This window comes from Xiphophorus maculatus, chromosome 13 (genome assembly GCF_002775205.1).
Source record: "Xiphophorus maculatus strain JP 163 A chromosome 13, X_maculatus-5.0-male, whole genome shotgun sequence".
Lineage (NCBI taxonomy): Eukaryota > Metazoa > Chordata > Actinopteri > Cyprinodontiformes > Poeciliidae > Xiphophorus > Xiphophorus maculatus.
Genome location: NC_036455.1, coordinates 19,279,763 through 19,291,439, shown reverse-complemented (window position 1 = coordinate 19,291,439; position 11,677 = coordinate 19,279,763). Strand labels below are relative to the sequence as shown.

The 11,677-nt window shown below is 39.6% G+C and overlaps 1 protein-coding gene across 1 annotated transcript in view; it reads left to right on the top strand.

Moving 5' to 3' along the window:
* The first annotated feature begins 3,488 nt into the window (after positions 1 to 3,488).
* The window catches only part of LOC102234788 (angiopoietin-2-like), a 30,662-nt gene continuing 22,473 nt past the window's right edge, over positions 3,489 to 11,677 (top strand). The window contains exon 1 of the mRNA XM_005804755.2: positions 3,489 to 4,448. Within this exon, the coding sequence (XP_005804812.1) occupies positions 4,131 to 4,448 (318 nt within the window). The 5' untranslated portion in view covers positions 3,489 to 4,130. The remainder of the gene's footprint in view (positions 4,449 to 11,677) is intronic.

Here is an 11,677-nt window from a genome sequence, read left to right as displayed (position 1 = left end):
TGTACGAAAATTTGGGTCTTTCAGTTTTATTGTTTGTTTGTTTAATCTAATATTGAGGGTACATAACCACACACTACAGACTCAAATTTTCATAATTCTTAAATCAAAGATTCAGCTGCAGGCTAAAAATGTTTTTTGTTGTTGTTTTTAAACATAACAATACAGAAACAGATGTAAAACTTTTTTTTTTTAGAACTGCTTGTAAAAATCAACACGAATTAACTAAAACCGTATCCGCCTGCGTCATCTTCTGCGAGGATTTGTTAACCAACAGATTTTGTTGTAAATACCCAAAGTTTAAAAAAAAACTGAAAATGCTGTGATTTATAATGTTTTAAGTTAAAAAGCGGCAAAAAAAAATTTGTTTCATGAATGCGCACATCCTGAATGTTTTCTTGAGGCACTTTCTAATTTGATTTCACCACGCATTAAATTGAATCTAAGTAACCGTAAATAAAGTTTAGTCTTGTGAGTACAGTACAGTTCTCCTGATATTTGCTCATGTACATCCTTTAGACCAGAGTTTGCACATAGGGTAAAATGGTCAAAAAATGTCCACATCACTATATACATCACGGCATTGTGAAGTAAGTAACCCGTTGTTGGAAAATTACCAAACAGGGACATAAGAAAAACTGGGCGAGACTGAATCTTGAGACGGAGGCTTCCAAGAGACTCACAGCAACACTGAGGAAGCTGCGATACTTTCCAGAAGCTACTACTTGTGTTCAGCATGTGATAATGTGGTGTACTCTCTGCATGCCTGGACTAAGGAAAAGCGTTGTGAGACGGAACCTTTTTCTTGTAAAGAAAACATCCAAGCCAGGTGGAAATCTATCAAAACCTTGTGGCAGAATGTGTTATGGTCTCATGTAACCAAACTTGAATGTTTGGGCCAAAGCTTCAAGTGATTAGTTTGGCAATGAAACAATTCAACACAGGGTATACTGCGTTTTCAGTAACACTATAAACGGAAAAATTATGGTGGCAGTATTTTACTCTGTGCTCACTTATTTTCAGATGAAGTTTATTTTGGCCATTAGTATCAAGATTCTTATTCTTAGTTATGATTGACATGTGATGTCAAAGACGAGAGCTGAAATAATAGATAGCACGACATCTGACATATACTTGAAACAGTGTAAGACAACCTTAGGCCACTTCAGCGTGGATGATTTGAGGTAGATCTGTAAAAGTCTTTTTGTCATTTAGTATGCGTGTCCACATGGATTTGGCATCTTGAGATACCAGAAACAATCACTTTTGAAACCAGGTTCCAGAGTGCATTAATTTGAGAACGCTGGTTTCATGTTTCCCTGTTGGCAATTCAAGCTGCGTCTTGCCACCAACTGGAACGGCGTACCTACTACAGCAAATTTCTTTTGTTGTTCTGCTGCATCTTGTCGTGGGGATGCATATTTTTCCTTAATCTTTTACAAAAAATTACCACGCTCATCTCCGTGAGTACAGGGCCTTAGTTTGAGAATTGTAGTCTAAGCTATGGTGGATCTGATGTCAGCCTTGAACTTAGCTGTGAGTGCCTTTGGTGTGAGCTGAAGGTTATGACATAAAAACATCAATGAAACCACGTTCCTCACAAAGAGTCAAGTTTAGACCTTACAGTTTCCAGCTCAGATACTCTTCTCCCAACACACAGTCCAGCAGCTATACCCGGAAAGATTGTCAGGAGCAAAATTGTGAGTAGTCTCCAGATACACAAAAGATGAGGACTAAACAGTAATCCCCACAGGCATTTTGAAAACTACGGGAGAACACGGATTGTGTTGACTGCCCAAATCTTACACAACCAGGGCCATTGCCAGGCTACCACTCTCAAAGTTGGACTGAGTCGTCTCACTTGCACATTTGCGTGTCCTTTCCTAGGAAGGCTGAGAACCAAGAGTGATCCCCTGATAGTTAGAATACAGTAAGGCAATCTACCTCCTTACTGGTAGTGATCATATTAAGAACAACCTAATGGCGATTTTTTTCAAACACGACAGTTTTCTTCACCTCCGTCTGCAGTTCCCCACCCAAAACAAAAATAGTCTGCTTTGAACTCTGCTTCCCTTTTTGACAAACTGAAAAGTCTTCATATGCAATTTTTTTTTATTCTGCAATTATAGTAACCATGGTACTTTTGATCTCTTACCTGTCAGCTGCTTGTGGAGCCAAGCAATAAAGGTTCCTTTTTTTCAACTTGATTGCTGACAGCAAACCTTGCGTCACAGCAACAAAATTGTCACTGGCTGTTGCAACAAGAGCCAGTGACCTTCTGGCTACAGCCCATTCAAGCCTTAACTGCAGATGAGACCCTGAATGTGGCCAATTGAGATTTCATGTCCCCAACCTTCCTTGTGTGTGTTAAGGCCTTTCCCGGAGGCGTGAGTTAAAGACCGCCACACATCAGATGTTCCCATGGCTACTCATTCTGGCATATCAGGTGTCTTTGGTGGATGTGGTAAATGCCCTGAAAGACAAATGTTGGGAAGAATGTCTGCCTTCAGAAATGAATAAATCTGAATTCGGTTTTGTTTTTGAAGCTGAAGATATGATGTAACTCGGGTAGGGAAGCCAGTAACATTATTTAAAACAAACACTGGTTTTACAAAAAAACATGTTGCAAAAAGGTAACATTTTAATTTATGCTTTAGACCTGACATTGCAAATTAAAACAGTTATTTATCAATGCATGGAAAAAGAGGAAAGGGATAGTGTCAGAACAACCCACACCTTATGCTGAGTGTCATTACATTATACATTTGTTTTAGCAAGGATGAGCATGCTTTTCTCACTGCACAGCCAAGCAGCTAATAAAAAAAATCAAAGCCAGTGTGGCCACAATTGTCAGAATAAGTTGAAACATATCTCGAGTTGAACACAGACTGACCTAAAATATGACCCAAAGTTTTTCTTCCCTTTTAAAGAATGAGCTAAAATGAAAAAAATAAACAGCAATAGCAGGAGCATCATTACTGGAGATCATCTTCCAAATACATTCTGAATGACAACACGTTTCTGAGATTGGTTGAGAGAAAACTTCCATCAGTTTGGTTAACAGCAGACGGCAAAACACTCCTCGCATTTGGAGACTATAAAAATGTTATTGGTCTGTTTTCCTTTAACCACCCAGAATGTTCACTAAAACACCTCAGATTCCACAAAATGGGCACCCTTACACCGAGTGCATTCATCATGAACCTCGTATCAGATCGTAATGAAATGTGACTAAGAATGTCCTTGCCACTGAATTAAACCAGAGTTTTAGAGAGGACACAAAGGCAGAAAGACAGAATAAAATGTGTGGTAGAGACCGAGAGGGAGGAAAAAGATTTCACAGAAACTTCCCACTTTTTTTTCTTCCTCTTGTGGTGAGCCGAGTGTATTTTTGCAGCTTCCTCTTCTAACCCCCCAAACAGGAGTACCGTAAAAGGGAGGGAGAAAGTAAAAGAGGGATGGGTGGCTGGGTGATTATGAGCAAAGGCGTTGTGTGTGGAGGGGTGTGTGTGCGTGTGTGTGGTTATATGCATGTAGAGACGCACGCCTCTCTCTCCTTTATTCCCTTTCTGCTCTTTAAGGGCTTTACCACTACAACCAACATCCCAAAGCAGGCCACTCACCACATTACCTCTGCTCTTTCGTCTCCTCCAAGACCAATGCCTGGACTCCAGCGGCTTCAAAGGACATCTCTGGAGGCAAGCAACTTTTTAGAAGAGTGATAAATGTTTGGCGTTTGCTCTTGGCTTTCCGGCCAGAGCTACATGTGCTGGGCTGAGCGTTGGAGCTACTATACGGTGCAAACCTCTGTTTCCTGTGTGTGTATGTTCTCTGTCTGCTTTCACACAAAACAGCAGGAGGATAAACTTACCCCAAGAAGACTCTGGATGCAAACGCAAACAGTAGGACTGGCCAGATAAGGAGAAGTGAAAGTTTTAAACCAGACTGGAGAAACAGGAGTTGAAACCAGAAGAAAGTAAAGCAGAAGACTTGATTCTACAGAAGCACAGAAGGAAATTTCACTAAAAGAACACACGGAAGGGAAACCTAACTCAGCCACCCTAAATAGGTGGTGAAGGCTCCTTTCCTCCCACCCCCCTCCCTGCTTCTCTGTTCCCCCCTCCCGCTGCAACATGGGCCACCTCCTCTCTCTTACTCTCATCTACCTGGCCTACCTGCTGGCCACAGGGATCGCCTCCCAGCGTCAGCAGCACCACGTGCAGCACGGCCCTTGCACCTACACCTTCATTCTCCCAGAGGTTGAGCATTGCAAGCCCCTAAAGGATTTCCAGGTGACAAACACGCTGCAGAGAGACTCGCCACCCGAGACCGAGCCGGACAAAAGTCGTTCCAAGGACAGTTTAGCAGAAGAGGAAAGGCCTTCGTGGCAGCAGCAAAAGTTGGAGACTCTGGAGAGCGCCATGGAGAATAACACTCAATGGCTGCAGAAGGTAAGATCTCAGAAAGTCTTTCATAGATGGGAACTGTCTTGGAGGACATATGATGATTGGCATTGTCCTTTTGGTAGCTATTTTAAGGTCTGTTTTCTTGTGATACTTTTCAGACCTGTCATAATAAGAGGCAGCAGTACTTCAGGTAAAACTACCCATGACTAAAGTCCGGTGGTCTGTCGTGTATCTGTGCCCTTCAGTTGAACTCTTTCATGTGTGTCAACTGACATAACGCTTCAAGTTCCCTTGAAGAGGACAATTTCCTTCTCCTTTTCCTCCTTCTTTCCTATTTTATTTTTTTATTCTATATGCCTCACTGAGTCCTGCAGCTTTTCATACCAAAGATTGTAAATCAAAGCATTGGACCTCCCCAGAGTACACTATCTTATTACATTTGTTGACAGACCTGTATTATTGATAAGGCTTGGATTTCCCGGATGCTTCCTGTCTTCACAGTTGGCTCCATCACAATGCTTGACGTATCAGTGGGTCTCAGTATGTAAAACCCCCATAAGTAATAACTTCCTTTGCATGCAGCAGCAGTCTGAGAGTATGAAGTTCTGCCAATAATGTCTCGCACAGTTAAACCCTCTAAATGAGGCAACAAGTAAACAGACCATTTTTTTTCTAGTCTGCTTATAAGCCAAAGTCAGCCTAAATCTTTCCAAACGCAATTTACATAACACTGGGACATGTCGGCTGTTTATCGGGAAGAGACACATTTGAGTAGGTCTCCTTACAAGACATTTGGCCTTTGCGGTTCTGTTTAACTCCGATTATGGCCAAATAAACTGAAATGATACAATTAGAAGAAGCTTCACAATGGAGTCTGTACAGCTGAAGTCACAGAAAAAGTATTTGCTTGTTGTGAATCATATTGACAGAGAGGCCACTGCTTTCCATTCATGTCTCTATTTTGGTCTGGACCCTTTGCAGAACATACTGTTTATGGGGCGCACCAACCCCCTGGATAATTGTAAATGTTTGTGTGCCAATTTGTTGAGTTACACTAACAGGGGGCAATTATAATGACTTTATTACAGCATTTCAATTAATCAAATAAAACCTCACAGATTTGTCACTGTAAGTTGACAAAACATAGAACACTTCAGCTCTTATGGAGATTTTGCAAGGCAACGCAATTTTAATTTTACAGTCAGTCAATCTAACAAAACTACATTCTGAAGATGACATTTTTGCAAGCCAAAATGGAATTTTCACAAAAGAATAGTTCTGTACAACCTTCCCCGGCCAGTTGCTCATTTTCTCTTCACATACATAAAAGTGATCGCAATGTGAAAAGGTTTTATTTGTAAACACAAACAAACAGCCGTATAAAATCTTCCTTCCACTTAATGTCATGGTCTATTCTGTGTTGGTCCGACTTATAAAACACCAACAAAATACATTGAAGTTTATCTTCGTCATATGGCAAAATGTAAAACAAAAAGTGGATGTGAACACACTGCTTCGCAAGTTATTGTGCTGTTCTACTTACATCATCTCTGCTGCCAAGTTTAAAGGCTTAGCTTTCAGAAAATATACCCTGGAGCCATAAATATGCAGCAAGAAAATCATTATGCCACAAAAAAAAAGAAAATCATATATCACATTTATTATAGAAACATAGCATAGCAGTATCTCATTTTGCTATTTTCCAGTTTAATTCTATTTCTCATTATTGTGGCTTAAAAAAAATAAGATAAATATAAAATAATTTGAGCAGCTATGACGGAAATATGGCTTAAACCCTCCCGCCCCCACACATCCAGAGAAAAGAAAAAGCTCTGCTGACATATGAAGCTCTGCAGCCAACTTCCACATAACATCTGGAATGAACACGAGGATTCAAGCCCATCAACAAGTTTCCCCCACCCGGCCAAAGCGATGCATAAATGATCGCACTTAAGGTGGGATTTCCACATAAACATTGCATGACCCCTAAGAGACTCTTTTAGTTATGCACAAGAGTATTCTGACTTTTGACCCCAGACGGCAAAGCCTTTTCAGCACCTCGTGAGGCTCATTAAGCTTATCTGCAAGAGAGCCTGGAGAGAACTGGATAAAATGGATGTGGAAGGGCTTCATCTATGCGTGTGTGGGGGTGTGTGTGTGTGGGTGTCTCCATGAAACTTTGCACGGTCTCACTCAAAGCTCCCTCGGGGGCCACTACGACCCCTCTCTGTGAGCATTCTACCCGAGCCCCTTGAAAGGAAACATAGCCCCACACATGCAAAATTAGGAGCGCCCACACTAATCCGCCATGTTCTGCAGAGAAATCTCTATGGACTGTATTAATGCTCCAGATTCATTCTCTTGTATTTCCAAGAAGAGACTCATGTCCGTTTTCTTTAGGGCTAAATCCCAACACACCACCCCCTCATCGTGTCCCCTTGGCCTTCTGCTGCCCTCAAGGGTCAGAAAATGGAATGCGAGGCTGTGTGTTTGTTGGTGTTTTTGAAGAGGCTGTGTGGATTATGCTATTTTAGAAATTCTCCAACGAGATCAAAGTGTCTCGAAGAGAATTTGAAACTTGGGTATTTGCCCTGTCAACATTAAAGTTTGTCATCAACTGACACCGTAAAATAATAGTTTAAAGAAATACAGTCACAAGGTGGCCAAAATTAGAACTAATTACAACGGTTTGATGAGGAAGCAAAAACAATCGTATTATCTTCAGAATTAGTTCACGTTTTGTTGAATACGTGCAGTGTGGTCAGCTAGCATATTGACATCTGAGCAAATACAAAACCCAAGGATTGAAAATATTTGTTATTTGAAGGAAGTTTTCTTATCAATGTTGGTTTCACTATTTAAAACTTTTTTTTCCCCATTCAATTCCCTTACGATACATATTTTCCCTCATTTCATGGTGATTCAGAACATCTTAAATTTAGTTTGCAAACTATTCATGCAGGATCTAAAGACAAAGACTTTTGCCCCGGGTTCTAAATGTCTAAATTCTTTTAATCAAAAGAAATTAAAAGAAAAACTGTGTGCATTCGCACTGAAAGCTCAGTAAAACATTTATTAGAAATGAGTAATTTGACCGACTGAACAAAAACAAACCGCAAACAAGTTTAACAACTTGCTGTGGCCTTAAAATGATTTCCTCTTGCAAGAAGAAAGCATTACAAGGGACTTAAAAGTGATAGAAGCTTGTTATTGTTGTTACTAGCTGTTTGCACTTATCCTGTCCTTCATGTGTTTAAATTAGTGAATTACTAAAATTGTTATTTAATATTTTGGGTAAGAAATCATATCCTGATTTTTATGCTAGCTTACTACTTTGAGCCACGAAGCCAAGGAAAAAATTGTAAAGAATTGTAAAGTCTTCTTGAACCTTTTTTTTTTTAAAGTGGGGTTTTATGTAAAACTGATTTTGAGCTTTGTATAATGTAATAACTTTTTCTAGAGTGTAGGAAAAAGTAGGAGCTTCTTAAAGAGATTGAAGCCCAATTTCGAGATGACAAATTTTTCTTTTAGATTTCATTTGATATATTTTGCATCTTTATAGCAACTGAAGGCAACAGCAGCATCTCAGGATGTTTGCAAATGTCGAGACTGTGTCTTGTTCTGGAAGTCTGAGGTGAACAGTCTGAGATAGGATGGTTGGGGCAGAGTGCACTGTGGTGCTCCTGTACTGTTGACCACCTGGTTGGACACCTGATCCTTCAGTCTCACAAACTGTGATCCATTTGTCATTGTTGAGGCCTTCACTTGTGTCTTCTGGAGTTTCTGACAAAACAGTCTGGGTGGATTTTCTTTGGTACCGAAACAAAGCAAGGCGTCTTCTGCTGGGCCAGGCTAACGCCGGAGAGGTGCTGCAGTGTCCCATAGTTTCAGTCTCTCCAGCTGCCTCTTCATTTGACTTCTGCAAACAGACAGGCAGGAGGGGGAGGCAAAGGAAGCACCACCATCTCCCGATTTGGTTGAACACAAACGTATAAAGGCAGAAAGGTCCATGGCCGAGGTGGAAGACAAAACAAACAAATGTCTGCTTGACTGGGGACAGGAAAGGAGGATGCTGAGCTTGTTCCTGGACTGAACCTACTGAAGAATTTGTTCAGTTCTTTGCCTCTGTCCAGACTTCCATGCGTCTGATCCTTTTTTTTTTGTTGAAGCATATCACCTTTTTGTTCCTCTCTATACATTTCTGATATTGTTCTGATATTTAAAATTTTGGTAGGAATGTGTTTGTGACTTAAAAAAAAAAAAAAACACTGGTCCCCCACATACTGTCCCGATGGTGATTAACGAGATTTTAAAAAATAGATGAATGGACTGGAAAGCAAGGTAATAACAAAGTTATAATAAAAACACTGCCACAACATTTAGCAAATGCAAGCTACCATAATTCACCAAAATATTGTAGGGGGCTTTAGAGGGAGATACGAAAACTTTAGGAGAATGAGCATGCACTTTTTGATTAATTAGTGATGAAGTTGCCAAACTTAGGTAGAAATATTGAAAAGTCAATGCATTAAATCAGCATTTTTTAGTGGTGGCGTTAACCATTATGCCCATCTTAATGCATCTCTCCATCAGTGATATGCGGTCATGTGAGGCAGAGCCTCACCTGTCATAAAAGAAAAATATGATAAAATAATTTATATTGCTATTTTCACCCTGTGGTTTGTACTGTAAAGTATTTATTTTTTATTTAGCTTAACCAATTTTAATTATTTTTTCTTCAAAATTGCTGAATTTTCACATTTTCCCATTCAAATGCTCTAAAGCAAAGCCAAGAGGCATCAGCGAGCTGAGCCTCACCTAGGATTGCTTCTCCTGTCCATCAATAAAATGGTTAAAAAACATTTAATATATGAACTGATTTTCCATAATTTGGCTTATGTACCTGTATATAATGTGCAGTGCTTTTTGTCACCAACTGTGTGTGTAATGTTTTTCGTGTGCTGAGGAGCGATCAGAAACGGCAGAGAACAGATTCGAGATGAGGCAGGCAGTTCTCTTGCCTCATGGCAGGGGGCGCTCATGATCCCAGATATTGTGACTCCACAACTGCAGATTAAGAGACAGTAAAAGCAAGCTAGCCATGGAGCTAGCCATACAGTAAAGTGCAGCAATATATTTATAGTTTTCCCCTCTTACCACAGCAATCATTTATTAAAAATCGCAAAATAAACATTAATCCTAAAACCATACTACTGCAACAGGCTGAATGTTCTGCTTTTTTTTTTATATATATAATTATGTTTATTAGGTATTTTTGAACATTTATACAAAAACAGAAAAGGAAAGAACAATAACAGGGCAAAACTTATACAGCACTGATACAAAAAACAAGACAAAGTCAAAATCGGAGGCATGTACATAAACTACAGCATCATATGAGAAACATAACCAATTTATACATACACGTCATTCGGATTCACATTACTGGTTTTTTAATTTTGGAATTTTGAAGTATTCAAGAATACGTTCCCATCTTTTTTAAAAGCATTAAATTTCCCATTCATACAATATCTCAATCTTTCTAATACAATAACTTCAGAAAGTAAATTTTTCCATAGCTGAATCGAAGGGGCATCGAAGGGGCATCACAACCAACCAACCCATTTAAGCATGTTCTGCTTTTTGTGTGGGAAATATTTGAGTTTTTTTTTTAGGGGCGTTGTCGTCAGTTGCTATGGCAACGAGTCTGTGTGTGGCCTGTCCAAAGCAGAGGGCAAGAAAGATGTGGTTTTGAGTTGTACTTCAACGATTTTTCCCTTTGCTGTGGAGCATAGCACAAAATTAATAATTCCTAAATTTCAAAGTTTCATTGAGTTAACGGAATTAAATCAATGCAGCGCAGCTATGGATGGCATATAAAAGAATTGTCTTTTTGCCCTCCAGCTTTGTCAGCATGCGCGAAATTTCCTTATGTAAACAATAACATGCAGGTGGTCTACATTTGTATATCTACTTATGATTAAGTCAGCGCCTCACCAGCATTGCACCTCACCACACGTCACTGCTCTCCATCAATCACTGTCAAACACTATAACACCCGGTAGATATGTTTCTGTCTTTTGTAATTATAGCAGACAGGAAGAGCAGCTGTTGGCTCAGTAATTAAGATATCTCATGATCCAACTCCTAAGATTTTTCCCAGCGCTGATCCCTCTTCTGACCCTGTTAGACACAGTAAAAAATGAATTACATTACATCCCAAAAGTGCTTTATCTGGCCACGTAGTGCGGCCTGTGACACAGCTCCAAGTAATGCAATTGGCAAAGGGTGGGGATGAAGCCTATCAAGACCTCCGGATTGAGTTCCAGCACAAAGGCAGTAATGCAGGGACTTGGACGAGCCGCAGATAGCGGCTCGATTTCGTAAGTCTGATCACAATGCAGGGATTTTTGGGTTTCCAGCAGAGATGGCTTTAATCCACTGAGTAATCTCTTTAGATCCTTTGTTGTGAAAAGATTCTTTTTCCCACTGCAGTCTAAGTTGTCCTAAACTAGTGTAATGTAAGACGTGATTACAGGGCAAGAGCAAAGAGGGACACTTTAAAATGAAGTGGACGTTTAAAAGAGGATCTAATTGAGAAAGAGAGGCAAATCAGCACTAGTTAGAGTTAAATATGAGATATCTCTATTTGCCCACTTGCTTCAGTTTCTCTTTCCATTACATGAACAGAAAAAAATTCTATTGCAGTCTCATATTTTATAATAACCTGATTTCTCTAGGCTAGATGTTCTTATGTTTAGAATAACAGCAAGCAAATAATTGTTTTCTCATTTGAATTCTACTCAAATTTTGCGGACAAAAACTCATTAGCTGGATGATATTGAGTGCTTTCTCCTTTGAGATCTCATTTTCCAGTCTGTGGTTTAATGAGTAAAATATGATCCCTTTTCCCCTCAAAAGAGCTATAAATATTAATGCTGTCTAGTTGGATAGTGTACTTTGCTCTGTTGCAAACAAAATTTGATCATTTCCTGCTACTGGAGTTTGACTTCACTGTGACGTTGAACACGCTGACCACGTTTCTTTTAGAAATTCTATTCGCTTTGGTTAGATTAAACTACATTAGATACATTTCTTTCTTTTTCTTGAGAGTGAAAAGTGCCGAGAAGTTATACTTTTGGCTTCTTTTTTCTCCGAATAAGAGTGTCGTATTAATAAACACCACACTTTATTCTACTATTTTCTTATTCGACACTATTCCGCTATTTATTTACATAAGAGTCCCCAAAACGTGCAATGGCCTTTTTAACTTT